This window comes from Dermacentor andersoni, chromosome 3 (assembly GCF_023375885.2).
Source record: "Dermacentor andersoni chromosome 3, qqDerAnde1_hic_scaffold, whole genome shotgun sequence".
Lineage (NCBI taxonomy): Eukaryota > Metazoa > Arthropoda > Arachnida > Ixodida > Ixodidae > Dermacentor > Dermacentor andersoni.
Window position 1 is genome coordinate 61,126,827 of NC_092816.1, and position 22,534 is coordinate 61,149,360.

The following is a 22,534-nucleotide window of genomic DNA, read 5'->3' on the forward strand; positions in this document are numbered from 1 at the left end:
CAGCATGCGGTGATGGTGACTGACTGTGACTGTGTAGCTGTGCTCGGTTTCTTTGTCTCTCTCTACTTTCCTGCCACTTTACTTCCCCCTCCCCTCTCTCCCCAGCGTAGAGGAGCAAACCTAATCTTCCCCTCTGGTTGCCCTCCCTGCCTTTTCCCTTTCTTCTGTCTCTCTCTGCAAACGAAAAGGTTCGTGAATTCAGTCTCTGTTCCCGAATCGCCAATACGATTGTTTGCCACAGTGGCCCGTTTTACGAGTGTCGCTCTTACCTGACTACGTGGCGTTCTCAAGGCAATTGAATGCGTAACTTCATATTTAACTGCAAAGCTTTCCCACGTTCGCACGGCGCAGGGAGGCACGTCGTGGGCGGACGAAGAGCTCGAGTACGCGGCCAGCGGCGGCCTGATGGAGGCTTCGGGAGGCGACGAAGATGGCGGTGCGGACCTGGGCGGTGCCGGCCCGCAGCAGCCGGGGCGACTGCTGCCACCGCCGACGGCGGACAAGCGCAACCTGGCGGCCCTGGCTCGCAGCGGACGGCTGCCCCGGTTCCACTACAACAAAAAGCTCGGCCCGGCCGCCTCGCCCCTGCAGCCCGCCACGTCGCGGGTGTTCATGGCTGGCCGGAGACTGCTGCCCAACGTCGGCGGGGGAGCCGCCATGCCTCCGATGCTGCGTCAGCACCAGGGCGGAGGCCATGGCTGGCGACCCGACGCCTGGACGGCGGCGGGCGACCAGGCGCTTCAGGGCGACGCGCCCGAGAAGATGGGCGTCGTCGAGGCGCTGGGCCGCCTGTCCGAGGCCGCCATCTTCCCCTACATCGGGCCGCATAGGTGGATAAAGCCGTGGTGCATACACCCCGCTGCTCTGTCCTGCCTGTTCCCCGTCCTCACGCAGCAGCACCCTTCTCCCCCTCGCTCCGTGCTGCACCCGCTGCCTTCGATGCGCACGGCTAGGCATAGTTAGCCTGTTTGCTCCCGCCCTTGTGCGCGCAGTGCTCGTGGCGATGCCTATCATTATTGATGTGGTGAAGTGTTACGTAAACGATGCAACTGTGACTCCGATTCAGAGCTTGAGGGAACTGTGGACCTACGTGGTTAACAATCGGAATAGTTTCTGTTCCACTTACTCGTGTAAATTAAGCTAGACGTGCCAGAGTCATGAAAGCGGCTTAAATTTACTATTACTCTAGTGTCATTAAACACTGCCAGGAGAGAGGACGAGCGGAGAAAGGAGCATTACGAACGGAGTGCACGGGAGGAGCACATGACGGCATGAAAAGTACGAGGCTAGACACGTTTGTAACGAAAAACTTTCTCCTTCTGTGAGCAGTGCTAATTAGAAATAGCTAAACCAGTTACCATACTTACTGCTAACTCGCCTTTGCCAACTAAGTCCAGATGTCGTGTGTAGAAACTCGTGTTGCTTAATTCTGACGCCTGTGACGTACACGCACGGGCGCACCCACACACAATATCGAGCCTTGGTACTTTGTGTCGACGTTTCGCTAAGCTGCACATTTGTCTTCAGTAGGCACATACCATAGACTGTTTTCGTCTCCCGTTACTCATTCGAATTAAAATTATTAAACTTCAGCACGGACATGGTTTCTTAGACGAGTCGGTTCGTTTTATGAGACCTTCATCGTGTACTGCTGGTTTGGGCTATATAGCGTGAAAAATATATAGGGCGTAACGCGATGCGCACAAGAAAAAGAAAATGGAATACTGGAGTAAAAACAACAAAAGTTAGTCCTGTACAGCAGGAACGATGACTTGTCTGTCTTATCAAACCACATGCCTTTCGGTTGTTCGAGGCGCAGAACAAACCAACTTAATGAGCTTTTACCATGTCCACTTCAATAAAATTTATAAGGCATTCAGGTCCACAATTAGACCGCAGAGCTTTTTGTCGATTCTAGTTCTTTCTCAGGCACACGTACGCAGTCGCACTGCAGCCCAGTTTCTTCTTCTACGGCCACGCCGCTCTTTCTGTAAGCTAAGCTGGAAGTTAGATGACTTAATGCAGCCTAATGGCGCCGCCTATTGTAGTTGTAGAAACTGAGGAGGGTCTGTATTCACAAGACTCTTCTTGCGTAAAAACTGTTTTTCGTTAGCCGGTAAAATTAGCAATCGCTGAGCCCCATCGCATGCTGAGGACAAAGGTTTGACCAATTTTATTTTGATCAACTGCTTGCTTTGACGCTGCTAGGCCTAGAAAACCGACACCGAGCCTCGAAAGCGTTTTGCTTTTCGCCTAGCAGATGGCGCCACAGCATTAGCCTTCCTGGTGTGGACCACTCACCATATAGCGAAGATGTAGTGAAAAATGAGGCTTTTGAGCCTAATTATTCGCTCCATCGTTATCTTTATTCTGTGCTCTATAGCACGGTATGCAACGACAGCATGTGATAAAACGTTGATCGCTTGTCATGTCTCCTGTGGTTTCGCTTAGAGGCAGAGCAAGGGCAGGGGGCCTAATTTATCACGTATCACGGTAACGTGCGACGTATGATGCAAGGCTCTATAATGATTGGTGCGATGACAAAACGGTCGTCACATTGATGGTTAACCGCCGATGAGATTTACGCAAGAAAAGTTTTGTGAACACTTCCCCAGTTTGGAAACGTTGCATGGCCACTGTTCCAATAGCGTGTGCATTCATTTTGAAGTTGTTCGTGTTGCGCCGAGCACTGGTACTGTTAACTTTTCGGTGTTTGGCATTACATGGTGCGGCGCTCTGGCAGGAGGTCGCACGCTTGACCTGTCGTGCCGTGCTGACATACGCTTGCTCAAGCTTTGTCGTCACAGCGGCATCATTGCAGATGCGTTCTCTTGTCTCACTGTTTGCTTGTACTTGGACGCTATTACAAAACGAACAATGATAATATTTGGTGTCGCTTAATATGGCAAACTACAGTTCAGTAAACCATAGACTAAATGTCGGGCTGAGTGTAAACGAGGACGTGAGGAAACTATGGCACACATACACGTGTTTAATATAACTAAACTCTGGCGTATTTCTCTGCTCTTATTACACTTGTGCCGATGTTCAGAATCTAGCCATGTACTTAAACGACAATCGATGCAGAATCATGACAATCACTGTGCTAGGTATCTTAGTCTTGTGAATTTGTCGAGTAGCTGAATGTGCTGTTGGTTCGAAGGGGTCGCAGTTGCAATTTTGGAGGGATAGCGTGAAGGTTTTCTAGCTTAAACTGGTGCATAATTCTGATTTCATAATTTAGTGCCCAGCCTGAACCCTAATACACAGTGGAAGCCTCGTGACATGTATTCATTGCTAAATTAATAAAGAAAAGCCACGAAATAGTGACGTTGGCGGATGGAACCAAGTTGTCTTTGACTATTGTTTTCCTCCTCGTTAAGCGTACCACCTCTTCAGGGGGACACCGTACGCCAATGCCCAGATAATAGGGAAGGCGCGCACACTATGCTCTGCTTCAGTAGCTCCGTGCAGGAGAACTTAGGCCACGCGACCCGCCAGCACAGATTCTTGCGCAGCAAGATGTAGGGCCACAGTTCGGAACTCGGTGGACGACTAATGACCTCGACAAGGGGTCTTGTCGGCAGGTATTGAAAGCTTCTCTGCAGACCGCAGGGCGTTTTGTGGCGCAATTTTGCATCGTCCTTTACTAAAATTTTTATTGAGGCTCTGTGATACTGAAAATAGAGTTCTCCACTTGTCCGAATGGTAACGTGTAGAGAACAAAAAGAAATTATTGCAGCACTTCCGTACAAACATTAATTTGCATTTACAAAGTACAAAGCAGTAATTGATGTGACCGTGGCTAAGTTCATACGTATAGTCGCCACAGCCAAAACACCGCGGAGGAATCCCTCCTGGGCAGTGCTTGGTTCATTCGTAAAAGATGTCGTATGCAGACGTACTTACATGGTATCGTTCAAAAGTGCCTCATTACGCGAATGGAACGAATGACTTGGCGTTGAACATACGTGGAAAAGTGCGGAATGAGTGCGGTAAACATGCCCGAATTTTGACTAAGAAAGTGCCTACACTTACGAATGTCAGCGAGCGCATCATGCACAGTGTATGTTACAAGAGTACTCAAGAGACGGTGCCACCATCCTGTGCGACACCTTCTGACCGAGTGCACCTTCTGAACCATCCTATTCCGCCGTCTCTTAAAATCTTCTTCTGATCTGTATCTCGAAATATCTTGACGACGCATGCCTTCTTTGTGTCAGAGCGAATACGGAAAAATTTTTCTATCACTGCTATCACAAGAGGTGATCTCGCTGTGTAGTTGCAGTCTTAGTAGATGCAGCCTCCTCCTCCGCAGACGACAGGGCGCGGACGGGCACATTTAAGATGTGTTCGCCCCCTTGATTGGTCGAAGAAGCCTGTAGCTTCCACAGCGCTGCGCGGAACTGCTGAAGTAGAGTATAAGTGAACACCGAAAAAACAAGCGTACCTTGAGTGGTCATCATCCTTGTGCATGCTCATGCAACGGCAGGTTCCTGCACGATTGTTACGTCGTCTTTTACTTCGAATCATTTACTTCCGTCCCTCATTTTAGCGCCTAGTCACATGCGATAACTTGCGCACACTGGAATAAACAGAGGATACGCAAAATTCCCTTAGCAGGCTTTGCGACACGGCTAACTTAACCTAACCATGATGGTCGCTATCCAGCTAATAGCACTGTTACAACCTGAGTCACGTGTTTCGAAATCTTGGATGGTGCGAGGGAGGGAAGGTAGCAGGAATTAATTTAGTAGCTCACATGTTGATACCTTAATTACAATTCTAAGCCGAGGTTTACCTTCGTGGTTAGGTCAAACTAGGTGTGTGTGAAAGCATGCCTGCGGTGTTTCGCATAAACCATATTACCCCCTCAAATCACGCGTTGTAGTGTGTTTCTGAAGGGCTGGGGATGGTGAACAGTCCTGCGTTTTCAGCTTACCTTCCTCCGCCAGACTGATTTGCTGGGCATGGATGATTTACTTTCTTGTGCGTTGTGCAGTAGCATAAGGAGAGTATTGCTGGTCAAGCTTTTCTTGTGAAACTCACTTGGTGCAACAAACCAGTTTAACAATCGATGAATCATTTTGATCCATTGCCATGTTAGTTCAAATATTTACCATATTGGAGATTCGGTGGCCAATGTATTTAGTAAATAACGTTCATGGCCACCATCACTTGTGCCATTTAAGATGGGAAAAAAAAAAGCCGGCAGATCCGACGCCTTGTGGAAATCGATGTTATGCGAGGCAGTGTACCAAGTTAACGAAACGACCATGAGAGAGCCAAGACGTAGACGGCTGTTTCATCACCTACATGACAGGCACGTCATGACATTTATGTCGTGACCTATCATTTATGTTCGTCATACATTCTTTTCATACTATGCCAATTTTGGTAAATACAAAGTTAGCGAAACGACCATGAGAGCACCCAGACGTAGACGGCTGTTTCATGACCTACGTGACACACATGTCATGCCAGTCGTTTCATGACCTATCATTTCTGTTCTTCATACATTCTTGTCATGTTACGCCAGTTTTGGTACACACCAAGATAACGAAGTGACCATGACGGCACCCAGACGTAGGCAGCTGTTTCATGAGCTACATGACACACATGTCCTGACCTATCATTTATGTTCGTCATAAATTCTTATCATGCTATGCCAGCTTTGGTACACACCAAGTTAACGAAACGACCATGAGAGCACCCAGACGTAGGCGGCTGTTTCATAAACTACATGACACACGTACATGTCATAATATTCATGTCATGACCTATCATTTATGTTCGTCATACATTCTCGTCATGCTACGCCAGTTTTGGCACACACCAAGTTAACGAAACATCATGAGAGCACCCAGACGTAGGTGGTTGTTTCATGAGCTACATGACACACATGTCATGACCTATCATTTATGTTCGTCGTACATTCTTATCATGCTATGCCAGTTTTGGCACACACCAAGTTAACGAAACATCATGAGGGCACCCACACGTAGGCGGCTGTTTCATGAGCTACATGACACACATGTCCTGACCTATCATTTATGTTCGTCATACATTCTTATCATGCTATGCCAGTTTTGGTACACACCAAGTTAACGAAACGACCACGAGAGCACCCAGACGTAGACTGCTGTTTCATAACCTACGTGACACACATTTCATGATATTCATGTCATGACCTATCATTTATGTTCGTCATACACTCTTGTCATGCTATGTCAAATTTGGTAGCAGCCAAGTTAACGGATCGACCATGAGAGCACCAAGTCGTAGATGGCTGTTTCATGAGCTACATGATACACATGTCATAGTATTCATGTCGTTACCTAACATCTATGTTCTTCATACACTCTTGTTATGTTATGCCAAATTTGGTACCAACCAAGTTAACGAAATGACCACGTGAGCACCAAGACGTAGGCGGCAGATAGATACTGTCAAAGTAGTAAATGTTCGCCAAGAAATGCTTCGCATTTAGAACTGGACAGCTGTTTCAAGACTGCTCTGCGAAGAGATTGCTCGATCGATTGAGCATATATTACGTCCCAAAACTGTGTATTCGGTATGAGAGTCGCTGTAGTCAAGAGTCTAGTTATAATTTCAAATTCCTGAAGAGATTCAATAGGCGGCTAAAGTTGAATAGTCCAATATTTTAGAATGCCGCAGCAATACACTGCCGCTGTGGCATAAGTCGCGCGACTTCTACCACAACGGCAGCACATCATTGATGGGGCGTAAAATATGCTCAATCGATCGAGCGCACCCGTTACCTCATATTGGACAGCTGGTCATTACAGTATTGGGTCCCCGCAATGCTTGTCGATAGCATCTAGCATTAAACACTCAGGGTCAATCAAACGTCCGGCTTATGACATCATATGAAATTCGCAAGCTTTCCACTGCCAACTCGAACCTTTGGTAGTTAAAAAGCAGCTGAAGTTATATGATTAAAATGAACGACGCTACGACAAAACCCGTAGGTCATTTAACCCCATCCGAGTAACCTTAAAAGCTGTAGACGGATGCAAAGGGGGGAGGGCTAAAAGGGAGGGGGAACCAGGATGGCTTGAGGATAAAAGGTGTTCATGCGCCTATAGAAAATAGGGTCATGAAAAGGAAATTCGAGGAACGTTAAAACAAAGTTGGCCACAGAAAAGCCGGCAAGACAGCATCGATGAGAATTCCATGCTGCAGAATTAAAGCCGGAATAGATGAACTATGCGACGAAGTGAGTCAAGAAGTCAATATCATTGGCTGCACATAGAAATGGTACTCACCTGACGTAAGAACAGTAACTAGGTCACGTCCCTTTGCATTCGACTTCTCCCTTCGGCTAGTCCTGAATCGATGGTGAAATCAATAGTGACTTCATAATAACTGTGCTCTGAGACCTGAGATGTGCAAGCCGAACACATTATATTGAAATGAAAAGAAGTTCAGAAGTTGCCTTTAACTTTAAGGGCTTACTAATATCAGAAAATTTCCAACAGCGGATTTCCTAACGGCTCAGTGTTTCTGTTGTAAGCGCGCAGTGGCTCGTGTGGGTGTTGCTTGCCTCCTTTGATCGTTGAGCTATCACTCTTCGTCATAATAAGCAACTGAAAACAAAAGTAGTAGAAGCATTGCATATTGGGAAGAAAGGAAGGGCTCTCGGCATCGTTCATCCATGAGTTGTACTCAGTTATCATATATACCTACCAAACGCAAGCATCTTGACTGAGATTGGTTCTTTTTGTTTTGTTTACTATCGGCGCCTTCGTTTTCTCCCTCGTACAAGTGTGAATGTTTGCTGTTAGTTGCTTTTGACGTCCTGACTTAGTTGCTTTATTATGTCTCGTTTTCATTACATTTCCCAGTTGCGAAGCCGCTCTTAACCACCTATTTTGTTCTCATACTTGTTATAGTATTATAGTGTCACGCTGTTTTACACTAACGGCAATATTGTGGACTTTCGCGAGCAATCCAGACCGTTAGTTCCTCATGCTGGAAGTAACCGACCATAAGTATTTTCTAAGCCACCGGGTCGTAACTGATTTCAAGAACTGTAGGCTGTGAATTATAAAAAAATTATCTGCAAATAATTAATGTTTAGAATTTTTTGCCCATAAGTTTATCTACAAATAATTTATGTTTAAACTTTCTTGTCCATATCATTGCAAGAAGTGGCAACGTTTTAACAAATTCAAGCTGCAAAGCCAATCACGTCGAATATAACGTAGAAGCACATAGATCGAGGAAATCTCGATGGTTCTGACAGTCCTGACTCACCGGTTGGCTACCAAAGCTCGAGTTGATCGTACCTAAACGTGACGAAGTTTTCAGAGGTGTTAGAAGAAAACAACAGACATGCTTGCCCGGTGCTGGGGGCACACAAATGAACTCGAGGAAGTAAAACAAGAAAAAAAGAAGAGAACACTCTTTCGGAAGCGCCTTCGTCTTCTACAGCTGAGGCCTACCCTTAAAGGTACTACCAGTTTCCTTGTGGCTGGGCAAACAAATACACAGCCCCAATTTTATCGTAGGATTCCCTTCATTTTTTCACACGAAGAGGTCATGGTCCACGGGCGTGGTGACGGCCATGCGAGTGAAGCACAGCGCGACCACCAGAGGCTCTTGGAGCAGTGAGTTCAATGTCACTTTCTAGGCTGCTGTAATCGTCTCGAAGGTATCGTGAAGTGAATGAATGGTGTAAAACTTGTGACAGTATGGCTCCGCCCGACGAACTAAGCCCCTGACTTGGCCAACCGAGACACGGTTAATCATGTCGCATTTGTGTTCGTTGTTTCGCTGGTTGTATGTGCCATCTAGAACCCCGCGTTCACTGTACGCGGAATTCGCGGTGTGAAGACACAGATGATGTTTGTTGTCGGTCCCAAAGTGAAGTTGTTTGCTGTTGCTGATAGCATGGTCGCTTGTCACCCGCGACAGCGGAAGGACGCACGATTTCAATTAACGCCTCGGAAGCGTAACACTTTCGTCGAAGTTGACGTTCCGCAAAAAAAGCCTTATGCCAGCAGGATCATTCCCGGATGTACCGTTAAGTGACAGACTAGTATGTGAACCACTGGGAGTATCCGTGGTTAGCCATGCTAGCTCAGTAGAGTAATACTATTCCGGCTTTTCTTCTGCTCGATCCTCTACATGACAATCGGTCTCGACGTCCAATGGCACGTCTCCAATTGACAGGGCAAGGTCACCCCGTTGGTCTAACCACGCGTTCCTTTAAATACTGCGTGCATGTATGAAGTTCAACATGAATGCGGTTACTATCAGTCATTTAACCTAGCCTAACACGCGGAAGCATGCAGCACGCCGCCTCTGGCATGTAGATATTCGCAAGAGACGCCTAGAAAAAAATATGCACGAGAAGTCTTGTGCATGCGTTTCTTTCACTTTCGCTGATGAGCCTCCCGTTCAGAAATGAACGCCGTGTCCTATCTATATATGTTTTGGAGCCCTTGTTAAGGAGAGGTCTTATCGCCCAAAGATTGAGGTTACGACAAGTTGTACATTAGCTAGTGGAAAGCCACTGGACGCGGAAGTCATCTGCAGATGGGTTGTTTGTTTCATGTAGGTGTCACCTGAAGCGGAGTCCTTGAAACAAAATTCTGGCTTATCACGTTCCATGAACTGGTCGGTGCCGTTCTCCTCTCTCTTTCGCGCAGGTTCTCGTTCTTGCCGTCTGTGCGTGTGCGAAGAGACGTCTCCAGCGGCCAAGGGCGGCGGCGGCAGCAGCAACAGCACGATGAAACGCAGCGCGAAGAGCAGCAGCGGTTCGGAGGAGAGCCGGCGTCAACATCGGCCGCGCGGCAGCCCGCGTCGCCGGGGCGCGCCAAGCGCAACGTGGCCGCCCTGGCGCGCAACGGCTGGCTGCCTCCGACCGCAGCGGCGGCGCCCTCAGAGGCGCGAGGAACCAGGGCCGAGTTTTTGCGTCGCTTTTCGGGCTCTCAGGCCCACGAGGCCAGCGCGGACGAGGAAGAAGGGTTTGTGCCCGAGGACGAGGCCTCCGAGGCACCCGAGTGCGTCGACGATGACGACGAGGTGTGCCTATACTAAACTGATTGATTGATTTATTTATTGATTGATTGACTGATTTTGATTGATTGATTGATTGATTGATTGATTGATTGATTGATTGATTGATTGATTGATTGATTGATTGATTGATTGATTGATTGATTGATTGATTGATTGATTGATTACAGCACCCCAAAGAAACAATGGGGCTATGAGAGACGCCATAGTGGAGGGCGAAGGATTAATTTTGTCCACCTACGGGGTTCTTTTACGCGTACGTAAATCTAAGTACATTAACTTTTTTTCAGTTTAGCCCTTGTCAAAATGTGGTTGCCGCGGCTGGGTATCGAATCTGCGACCTAAGCAACAGCAGCAGTCCACGGCCACTGCTCCATCGCGGCGGATACTGCCTTACAATAAGGACAGGGACATACATGTAAAATAAGATTTAAACCGACGGTGGGTAAACGGGTGCTAACATGTGAGCGTTCACCGCGCAGTCAGAAATGATCGCACAGTTCAGTTGGCTTCAGTTGCTCTGCCTGTATTGACTGTCGCAGGATGCGGACGATTTGCTACTTGTGCCATCACTGGAGGAAGTCAAACGAAACTTGGGACACATGGCCAGAATGGGCAGGCTTCCACCTTTCAACTACCGTCGTCCTTTACTGAACACCGGTGAGTGTACGCGTCTATGAATGCTTCTAGCTTGTTTTTATAAAGAAAATGATATGTAAGTCTCCAAAATCTTGAGCGCAGAAGTTGTCAGCAGTTGTTTAGGACTAACAGTTTCTTTCCCGAGAAACTGTTCGTGAGTCAAATCTTCTTGACCTTCTCACTCAGTGAGTCTGTTGTTTATTGAGTGAGTGAGCGGCTGAGAGAGACGGCCATGATGGAATTATGTAAATGTGTGGTCAGTTTACAGCTTTCCGACTCGTGAGACAAGCCTTTGCCGAAAGGTGGTGAAGGATGTCGACACATTTCGGAAGATACCTTTTAAGGCATGCCACTCTGAGGCAGGGGCCTTGGGTCTACGAGTTATATTTGCAGTACATTGTTGAAGTGAGTTTCTTTTTTATGTTTTTTGATAAACTGAGCTTTTTAATGAAGCAAAGGCACATGTGCTTATCGTCAGTTGTCATTTCCATAGACGGAACTAATTAACGCGCTTGCTTCGGCTGACCTTGCACACGCGTGAAAAGTATTTGTACTTCGCATGTGCCAAAGTAGATCGGCAGTGATCGTTAATAACGCATCGCTGTGGGTCACCTCGTCCTTCTCGACCCAGTGCATAGCTATTATTATTAGGAGGTATAAATATTCCTGGCACAATTCGAATCACCGAGGCCCGTTACTCGAATGGCGAGTCTGGTGCTACAAGAAACGTGCAAGTTTGATGAGCTCCTCTTGTCTAAAGCGAGATACAAATGTCGGGGCTCTACTCACAATATTGTGCTTTGCGTACTTATGACGAATCAAAATTCGGGCTGGTTAACTATCAAGTCATATCGGTTCGAGTATCAACAGATATAACAAAAGCGCTTTGTATTCGCTGGAAAATCGGACTCGATGAAATAAGCTACTGACGAGGTGGAATCCACGCTGAGTGACAAAACGCATTTACGAGGTACATTTGTTGACTTTGCGCTGCATGGCTATCGGCTCGAAACAAATCACATAAAAGCTTGGATGCCTTCCAAATTTGTAATCTATGCTCGCATTCCTATAACTTTAACTCCACAGCTGTACCTAACCGACACTGCGCTTCAGTTCAGGGTATAGTGACAGATGTGACTGGAAGGTTGTTCAATTACACGAGATTCGTCTATCTCTATAATCGTTTCCTTATTAATGCTTTAGCATTCTCAGACTTCTTCACGCACTTTCCTGGGACTAACTGTCTATAAATCTGTGTATTTATGCCTATAACCGTTTACCTGCCTAGCTGGGCCACTTCGCAGTCCATGGTCGAACGGTTTAGTCCATCGGGCGGCTGTGCTGAGGGAACAGGGTTCGAAACCAATCGTCGGAGAGAGAGAGAGAGAGAGAGAGAGAGAAAGCTCTTTATTGAAAGGGCAGAGTGTTTAGCTAGCGTATTTCCGCCTACATGCTACTCTGCAGGTAACGGGACGAAGGAGACGAAATGCCCTAGAAGAAAGTGGGTAGAAGAAAAAAGGAAAGGAAAAGAAAGAAATGCAGGTCGTGTGATCCTGTCAGTAGCATAGAGTAAGCGCCCGATTCGACGCATGCATGCGGTAAATGCAAAAGAAAGTAAAATCACAGTCTTGATGAGACGACGTGCGTGAGTCGCCGGACCAATTTGGGTCACGGAGCACGTGCCGATGTGTGCATATGTGCCGCTCTTCAACGAACCTCTTTCGAGCCGACATGGCTCGCTGCAGATACGGCACTGGGTAGACACCGCTGCTCAGCGGAGCTCTTTGACACCGACTTGGAGCACTCGGTTTCTGCCACTCAGTCTGTGCTAGTGTTCGATTGGGCATGTGCCATTAGGTGTGTGCCGCTTTTCGATGAACGTCTTTGACGCCAACTTGGATAGCTAGGTGTGTGCCACTGAGAATGCGCCGCTCTACAATGACGAGAAAGATTTGTTAAATTTATCCGATGCCCAACGGAATCGAACCCACCTCACAGAGGTCCCGAATGCAACAGGCGCGCCTTGCGCTGAGCGACAACTGCAGATAACAGTGATAAACTGCTGACATTCAAAACACTGATCCGCCCAAACCTTGAGTATGCATCTATAGTTTGGAACCCTTTCCATAACAACTATACTAACAAGATCCGCACAAAATAAAGCTGTTCGTTTTACCTACCATCGCTACGATAGGTATTTTCCACCTTCTTCTAACATCTCTTATCTCAAATTAACCCCTCTGGCAAGAATTTGCTGCAACGATAGCATAAAGTTCCTGCACACCTTAATTAACTCTCCACGCTGTACCCACTTAGATAAATACATTGAGTTTGCTAAACCTTTCCGCACCCGTAGCTCTCACAACCTAAATATTTTGCCATTGCAATCCATAACTGGCATGTACAAGCATTGCTTTCTTTTTCCTCAGCAATTGAACGTTGGAATGCATTGCCCGGAAATGTCCGTTCTTTGCACTCTGACCGATTTTTCTCTCTGCACTTGGCACATGATGTTATCGCCACTCCTCCTATAGTCCAAGATTGGCCGCAATATGTAAAATAAATAATCCAGTAATAAACGGTCACCAGCCAAATAAACTAAGGCAACCCCGCCCTGCAAAGATGGGGACCACCGGAGTTGTAAAAATTGTGCTATAAGAAAACTTGTGGTGAAGACTTTATTCTATTACTCATTGACACTTAGTAATGACGGTCAAAATGGCTTTGTGGTAGCTATGGTATACACCGATCGGCATGCTCGCACCTGCAGACACATTCTTTGATATGGCCAAATCGATCGATACACGTACACCGCTGGGTGGTCGGTTGGGCCGGATCGGTGCGTCATCGCAAGCGAAATGTCTCAAACACGAAACGCGTAAACCACTCCCTTTTCGGTACCGGCACATGCACATTGAAATCACCGACAACGCATGTTGTATGCGTGATTCCAATGAATGTACGCACTCTTCGCTGCATTTTGATCAGTGCTTGTAGCCTCAGCCTTACGGGGATATGGGCCATTGCACTTTTTGCTTGCTGACGGGTGTATGGGCCATTGCTTACGGGTGTATGAGCCATTGATGATGACAGTTTTCGACATGATGTTCTGTATGTTGTATGGGTAATTCTAAAGTATGTAGGCACTGTCCGCTTCACTTTGCTGAGTGATTGTAGCATCTGCCTGACGGGGCTATGAGTCATTGATGATGATAGTTTTTGTGTGAGGACACAAAAATTGTATGGCGCTCTAGCAATATACAGCCCCGCCGTAAGAGCGACACACTGCAGACGTGACATATATGAAAAACTGATTGTCCCCGGCCATTTATACCACTCGCGCAGCAGCGGTTAATAAAGGCCTACGTGACAGCATCACTGACGTACGATCGTTCTCTCTCTCTTCCTCCCTCCCCTCAACTTTTTCGTTGAACCTACAGACTTTGCCGAGGCGACGTCTCCGTGGCCCCAGGACAGGCCTAAGCGCCTTGCGAAGCGCTGCAGGCCCCGCGGCGAGAACAAGCGCAACGTTGCCGCCATGGCGCGCAAGGGGGCGCTGCCGCGCTCATGAGCGGCCCGACACCAGCGCCCTCTCTGCGCCACCTCTGCCGCCACGTGTTTCTCTATCTCTACTGTCTTCCCAGCGGTCATCTATGCGCTGCCCGAGGGGCGCGGCGAAATCTCGCAGGAATACGATGTGTCTCGTAGACCGTGACTTCCTCCGGGACCCTGTCAATTCCCTTGTTGCCACCCGCTACTGCTGACCCTGTAGATGTGCCTGGGAAACCGTATACGCCCCCTTTGTAGCCTGACGGTTGTTCGTTGTCCTCCCCCGCTTTGAGCGTCAATGCCCCGTACGCTTTCTGAAATACAAGAACGCAGAACTCGCGTTCTCAAGATGAGCTTCCTGCGGTCGTTCTAAAATCGTAGCAAGAGCTGATTGGATACAGTTTTGGAACATTTCTGTTTTTTACCAGGTTTCTTATGTTTGTTTCCCTCCTTCTTTCCTTCTTTAGCGTAGTTTCGCAGTGCTGAACATTTTAGACACTTCTGTATCTAACAACGAGGCATATAAAAGGCAAACCAATTTGAGAAGCCATCGACTGCCTGATTGCAGCCCGAATTTCTTGGTCAATTGGCTGTCCTCGCACTGGACCACGTTATTCAAAGGCGTCGTGTAGTAATTCATTTATTTATATCATAGATGTTGATCACAGGCAGTGTCTTGCTTCACTCATCTTATTTCGGTTCTTGTAGCTTTGTCATATGAATCATCGTTCATGTTGTTTTTTTTTTTTGTTTTTTTTTGTGAGCAAACATAGAACATGGGCATGCAATCATCCCTATAATTTCATTTTCTAACGGCACGCCCTTCAAAACATCGCACCGCCAAGTTGCATTCCATGAACAAGCAAGTCAAACCACTATTTGGCATTCTTAAAGTTGGCTTTGAGACGGTACAATCTACGACAGAGTTTCAGAGTTTTTCTCACTGTTAGCTTTTTGACTCCTCTGCTGGCAACGTTAGCATTGGATAACAGCTTGTTGTGACAGCGGTGGCAGACAATGTAGGTATAAAGCTTGCGAATGGCCTAATGAACGCGGTTATTAAGAAGCAAGGGATTGAATCGAACTCGGCAGGATTTATTGTTTTTTTTTCCCTGTGACTTCACAATGGCTCCATAAGAATGCGAGCGGTACGCCTGCATGTCCACAATTCCTCTACGATAACGTTTTTTTTCTTTTTGTTCTTTTTTTAGAGTCGTTCACGCATAGCTAAACAAATTCAACCGGAAGAACTTTTTCTTCTGTTTTCTTCAGGTCATGCAAGATTTTGTGAGCCTAGAGCGGTAGGGACGATCTCATCTCCTACGTGCCTGCATCATTCATAAAGCCGGTGTCTCCTCACCCTCTGTCGCTTTCCTGACTTTTTGAACTTTTGAAGCATCCTTTCAGGAAACGACGGCAATGACGGTGAGAGCACCCAGCGTCAGTTAGACGCGAGACCTGACTATAGAAGGCCAGCTAGAGCGTTCGAGAATGAACCTTTGTCAGAGCATTGTTCTGTGCGAATAAGCGGTTTTCAAAAAAAAGAAAGGAATCCCAGGTAGATGTGCAAACGATTATTTTCCTCTTTCCTATTAAAAGCTTGGTAATAAAAGAGTCTTTAAGTTCTTGATGGGCAGTGCGATCGAAGAAGAATCATTACCTCGTGTTGAATACAGAGCGCCGTGAGTAATCTGTTCTTTTTAGAACGTGCAAAATGGTCAAGCGGCAAAGGAAGATCCGTTGTTTCCTATTGTTGTACCCATTTTTCTTTCATGATTTTGGCTTCTAGCGCGAAGTGAAACACGGACACAGAAAGGAGCAGACAGGTCGAGCGCTAGAAGCGTTTCACTTCGCGCTAGAAGCCAAAATCATGTTACCGTACCAACTCACCCAACTGTCTATCCTTTTGCATTTTTCTTTCGCAAGTAATATAAGACGTTGACTAAAGAATGCAGGACATGGCCGCACTTTCATAACTGAAGCATTACATCAGCGTGCGATTTTTCCTGACCGTGCCTAACGTCGTCGCTATACACGTAAATGAGCGCGAATTCATATTTTTTTTTATATGTGATTCGGCTAGGATAGAATCTTTTATCTGTATATGAGTAGTAGCTAGCGCCGCAAACGTAGCGCCATTGAAGCTGCTAAGTAAAGGGTTTTGAGAGCATTCTTACAGTGGGCCTAATGGTCATTCAGGAGTTACCGCGAGTTCTTGCTTAGAAAACTTCATTGTTTTCTTCAACGCGCTATGCCAATAGCACTTTATCATGTGTTCTAAATGTGCTGGTCACATTCGCACTTGTCTATTTAGGCTGTCGTGATGGCTAATGCGAAGGATGTGATCGATTTTTAACTTGTCACTGTGAACTTCTCAAAGTCAATATTTGTAGACGAAGAGTATTCAGCAGCTACCCAGCACATGTTGGGACACGTGGGAAAAAAATTGTACAACTGATAATTGACCCACTGAAGGCCGCTCCTTGAATTTAAACTTATTTTGATGGAAGACCCCTGCATCCCATGGGGATTTCTCATAGAGGTTCATTCATTTTCACGTTTTCTTTTCAATGCATGTGCGTTCGACTTGGATTTCACAGTACATGCGTGCTAAAAGACTTATGTAATACGCAGTGGCTAGAACGTTATCAGAAAAATCAACACTTTGCTAGATTTTAGCGCCACCGCACGAAGCTCTGGTCCCGGAAAAAAATTACGCGATGTTGCAGGAGTCATGGGCTGGTGTAAGGACATTCGTTATTGATAACATATTGCCACATGTCCTGCCATCCTGACCATAGTTGTTGTTGTCCTCCCCGTATATTTATACGCAAGCACTCATGAGTCCTGAATTTCATGCCGTTGTCTGTACTGAGGGTCTATGTATAGCGCACGCTGCTTCAACGTGGTATTTGCTACTAAAGTGCGATGTACGAGCTTCAGCTTTCTCCGAGGCGACGCGTTTTTATTTGCAGATTATTTCCTTGCCGCCCTTAGCCTTGGACATCGGGTGTAGCGAGAACCGAATGATTGCCGAGACTAAGGTTTTCGACGCAAAATGTCAAATAGAAGCAAAAGAAACACACAAACAGAGATGAGAACTCCGTGCTCTCGTTGCTGTTTGTGTGTCTCGCCTGTTTCTTTTGTCAATTCTTGCGTTTGCGAACGCGGGTCTCAGCGAGAACAAAATTGTCGAAAACCGAGATATGAGACTTTTCATTGGTGTCTTCCATTTGAGGAAACGATTGCCGTTGCACAACGCTTTGAGGTGAATGCGAAACACTGCGCGCTGAAACAATGTGTGGTGCCTATTTTATTGGTTCTTCCTTGTGCAGCCGAGTAGTCTGCACCCTCGACTAAAAGAAGTAGACACACATTGGTCCTTTGATGCGTGCTACCGAAAGGCCTCCAGCCTTGCCGTGTATCTTGCACCTTCTGTGGTCAGTCTTTGTGAATATTGGTGCGACATGCAACAAATGGACCGAAATCGAAATCGGTGGGAAAATCGGCGAGTGTTCCACCGGTCGAAATCTGTGGAGCAGTGATATATATATATATATATATATATATATATATATATATATATATATATATATATATATATATATATATATATATATATATATATATATATATATATATATATAATTTTCATTAATTTATCGTTTTGTTAATTCATTCATTAAGCACAAGTAATTTCCCCTATGTTGTCTTTGGTGTCAGTGTTTGTTGGCCTATGACATGAATAATAAAAATCAGGCCCCTCGGTTAACCCCCTTTCTTCTCGTTATTACACAACGAGGGTTTCGAGTACGGCAACATTGATGCCTTCAGGTAGCATGTGTGAGTTTATTGACCGGTTGCCTTCAAATAAAGATATCACGTTCTCGTGACGCCTGCGGCAGAAAGGATGTTTCACATCCGCTGCCAAGGTCTGTGAGTGGTGGCGCTGGCTAACACTCCCAGGGTTTTCTACTCGTACACATAATTACCCAAGAAAGTGGATGGGGAAACGGCGCCGCGGTAGCTCAATTGGTAGAGCGTCGCCCGCATAATGCGAAGGTTGTGGGGTCGTTCCCCACCTGCGGCAAGTTGTTTTTTCGACCACTTTAATTTCCATTAATTTATGGTTTCTTTATTTCGTTCATTAAGCACAAGTAATTTCCCCTATGTTATCCTCGATGTCAGTGTTTGTTGCCTTCTTATCATACGACATATATATACACATATATATATATATATATATATATATATATATATATATATATATATATATATATATACCAGAATGTTGCTTGCCCCTACAGGCTTGAAGCATGCCTGGAGCCGTGTCTTTATTAAGTAAAGATTCATATACGACGCGCTCTACGTTGCTCGGTTAAATCCCTGACAGAAAAATGGGGGAGCTTCCTTTTTTTTGTAATTTTTGCTGCTATATATATATATATATATATATATATCCACAGGTTTAATATGCACCTGCGGGTTTCATAACATTCCTGGCCCACTGAACTAATATTGTTCTAACGGAGGCTGTCGCTGCCTTCCTTAATGAGACGCAGGCATGCTTTTCGCGATTGCGGCAGATTGATTTGAAACTACTGAGGACGCCCTCTTTTCGATACACTATGCCCGGCCAGGCTTGTTGCAGGGTTTCAATATGTGTTCGTTAGAAAAACCTCTCTGTAAGCCCGAATATTTTATTCGATTTCGTCAGTCAATTTGTATGGCTCAGACACAGTTAAAATATTTAGTTCTGTTGTTTTTGCCTGTTTGCCCTGAGCCGCCATGAGCCGCCAAACCCTATCTTTCTGAAATTATGGTCGTCTCTGCCCTCTACCATCTCCCCTCACGCTTTCGCTACGTTTCTGCCAATTTTGCCCCGCATTGGGACGGCATGATTGTTGCCAGCTTATTTGTAGCAGTACGCGCTTGGGGCCTTTGACTAAGAGAAGAACACAGATCCACGACCAGGTATTATTATAGTAATTGTTGTCTGTTACGGTAATGTTTACGTATTTATGCTTACCATGGATATCACTTTTATCACGTGGAGCAAACGAACATTCGTTTTGAAGCTGTATCAGACAATTGGCTGTTAGCCTTTATTTTTTGTCTAAACGTGAGAAAAATGTCAGCTAACTCTATTTCTATGCTTAGAAACATTACATTACCCGCCATGCGAGCAAATGTTTGGATGTCGCTAACAATTGTATTTTATAAAGAGGCTGATTAGCCAACATCGTCGTTGGCTAATTAAGCTTCTAGGCATTCGTATGTAAAATATGTCGCTATTCTAATTAATCGAATATTACACAGTCCCTCAGCTCCACATAATTTGCAATTTTCTGCGGGCTTTAGACGGCGTTATTTTAAGAAATATGTTTCAGATTTCATGAGAGACCTCACAGCACTTAGACACAGCTGCCAACTCCCGTACACGTTCTCAAAGATGTCTATTCAGGACGTTTTGCTACTCTTTCTGATTCATTATCTTACCACTAATCAAACATTTCTCGTTACACCTATGTCGGCTCCCCATTATTGCCATTCAACGGAAGCATGTTTCAAGTGCGCTTCAAGGGGTATACGGTAGCGCGATTAAAAGACGGGACAGAAGAAGACACACGGGGACACGCACAGCGTGTCCCTGTGTGTCTCCTTTTGTCCCGTCTTCTAATCGCGCTACCGTTCACCCCTTGAAGATGCATTACCAACGAGCCCACTTTGCAACCCTCGTTAACTGTGCTCGCTAAATCCAGGCATTTGCAAACGCGAACCAACAGTTGGCGAAAAAACAAAAACAAAACGGAGTATTCCCGTGACCGTAGGTTACGTTGTCGGTGCCGAGTCTGAAATAAAAATTGTGCAGGTTGCAACGGAGTTACAACTTTCGCAGAATACTCAAACGTTGTGCGCACGGCTTTTGGTCAAAATGGCCCTTGGTCTATGTCGCGTTCGTTGGCTGTTATCCCGTTCATAATTGTACTTAAAATGCTCTGAAAAGCGAATGCAGCTCTCTTAATCGCTGTCTTCCTCTCCTTAGGACGTTTACTATGGAAGTCGTCTTACGAGGGGATATACCGCTAAGTCCTTGGCTTTACGTTGAATATTCTCCCACAGGAATCAAAAATTTCCCGGGTTATTCAATACATTATTTTCGAAGACGAATGCCCCTTTCGATGCAGAAAGACTGGTTCGTTGGCCTTCAACGATACTTATCTTGAGCACAGATCGGACAGGCATGTTACAAAGAATGAAATAAGACAACGCGGGGACCAAATTTCCTGCTTGCGCGAACCAGGTAGCTCTGCAGACTCACTCGGGAGGCTTTCTAAAGAAGGCCATCTATTTACTGCACGGCAAGTTGCCGACGCGATTTCAGAAGCGCGAAACTTCTTTAAAAATGCGCGTCTGACGTGCACGCTACGCACAGTACTAAGAAATAACCCCTCCCGTGACGTCTGTGCACTGTTTGTGCGATACTTGGCTTTGCCAGTTCTGTCCAGCAGAAGCAAGAAAAGAAGAGAATAAAGCACGGAAATTAAGCTACGGGTAAATTTAATTGGTGCTTAGACAAACGCGGATAAATTTACCATCCGTGTAAAGAGTATCGCTACGCAGGACCTCTTTACCGAAAGCCCTACACATGTATGACGAAATACTCGATGTGCAGTGTTTCGTCAGCAATTATTGAAGGAATAGTCACTTCCTTCCTCGTAATGCCTGCAGCCAATAACTAATTTGTGTATGTGCTTTTAGATGCTGACTTAATAATTATTACGCAGAAAAAAACGTGACACGACTGAGCGCATCCTAAATAGAGATTTAATGGCTCTATAATTGCGAAGACTCACTAGAAAAAAGTGCACAAGGTGTCGTCCTACCAGCTTGAATTTTTTTCCCATGGATTGTGCGGGACCTTTTAGTAAACTTATGTAGACACATTTATTCTCAGTCTATCATATTACGGGACGTAAGGATCTAAGGTAGCACCTGTGTTGCCCCATCTGTTCCTTGAAGCGTATTCGTCCGTTGTGGGCTCAAGACCACGGTCGTATAAGCGGTGTGCTGGCCCTAGTGCTTCATCTTTATTTTTCTTCAGAGGGGAAAACCCAATGCATCGCGAATATCTTTCCGCGTACGGTCACATATTGGCGCCAGCTTCTTCAATTTATTGCTCTAAAAATTTCTGAACGATGTGGTCAGTATATTCAGACTTGCCACACATCCTTTTATAACATCCCTAACAAAGTACCCGAAATTATAGTCGGGCGTGGGGATCAGGCTGAAGCAAAAGGCTAATAGCACCCCTTCATACGCTAAGTGATTTGATGAAATCGCACAAGTCCCGGTCGTGTTTCTTTTGAAATATCTCCCCGTTTATGCTCAAATTTCTGGTGCGTTACGAACCTCCTTTGCTTTAGAAACAAATGCTGTGAAAGCTCGTATGAACCGCATAGATGTCGTTGTCCCCGGTGCTGTATGTAACCCACACTAGTTGTCGGGAGCTGCTTGTGAAGTGCTTTCGGGCTTTATGGAGCTGTTACTTTCCGCGCTCTCTGTGCACGTGCTTGTTCTGTTGTCTACTTTTGCAACATTGTTGTCGCGCGAAAAGTGAGCTGTTGTGGAAGAAGAAAAAAGCGAAAAGTCTGGACAAAGAAACATTGCATACGAAGTTGTGCTACGGGACGACCCAATGTACCGACGAACAAAGCGTCCCGAACTTGTAGGCAGCTGTTAGTCGACACAATAAACGCTGTTATTCCTTAGAATGCAGTCAGCGTTGGCATGCTGGAAAATGTGTCATTAACTACAGACATCCACGCCCACCCAACACGCATGGCCTGTCGTCATCGTGTTCTTTGGGTGTACACTGCGCACCAAGAATGAATGGAAGTGCTTTGTGAATCATTTAACGACAACAACTGCTTGTCTCATATAACTGAAAGTTGGGTGAGCTAGCGTCTTTGTTCACGAGTAAACTGCAGTGCACATGGCAGAGGACGCATGTAGTCGTCATTTTGGTGCTGCTTGTAGGGGGTGCGGATGATGATGGGGGGGGGGGGTTGTAGTGATGATGATAGTAACTGTAGCCCAACCAGAGAGCTTGGAAGCAGCATGCTTCCAGGTGCTCCATTTCGCTTATTGGAAAGATATACAAATTTGTTTATGGCTGTGGTAATGGTGGTCATGGTGGTAGTGATGATGGTGATAATGGTGAGGGTGGTTGTAGTGGGGGTTATAATTTGTTGATAGTAACGATGTTGATGTTAATAGTGTTACCACAGGCGAACAT

At 45.9% G+C, this 22,534-nt stretch overlaps 1 protein-coding gene across 3 annotated transcripts in view; it reads left to right on the forward strand.

Moving 5' to 3' along the window:
- The window catches only part of LOC126547073 (uncharacterized), a 198,173-nt gene extending 180,564 nt beyond the window's left edge, over positions 1-17,609 (forward strand). For 2 of the 3 annotated variants that reach the window (XM_055062915.1, XM_055062920.1), the window contains 4 exons: positions 352-845; positions 9,678-10,053; positions 10,590-10,707; positions 14,127-17,609. In XM_055062915.1, the coding sequence (XP_054918890.1) occupies positions 352-845; positions 9,678-10,053; positions 10,590-10,707; positions 14,127-14,257 (1,119 nt within the window). In that variant the 3' untranslated portion in view covers positions 14,258-17,609. The remainder of the gene's footprint in view (positions 1-351; positions 846-9,677; positions 10,054-10,589; positions 10,708-14,126) is intronic. The other variant, XM_050194925.2, reaches the window with a different exon arrangement.
- Positions 17,610-22,534: the final 4,925 nt, after the last annotated feature.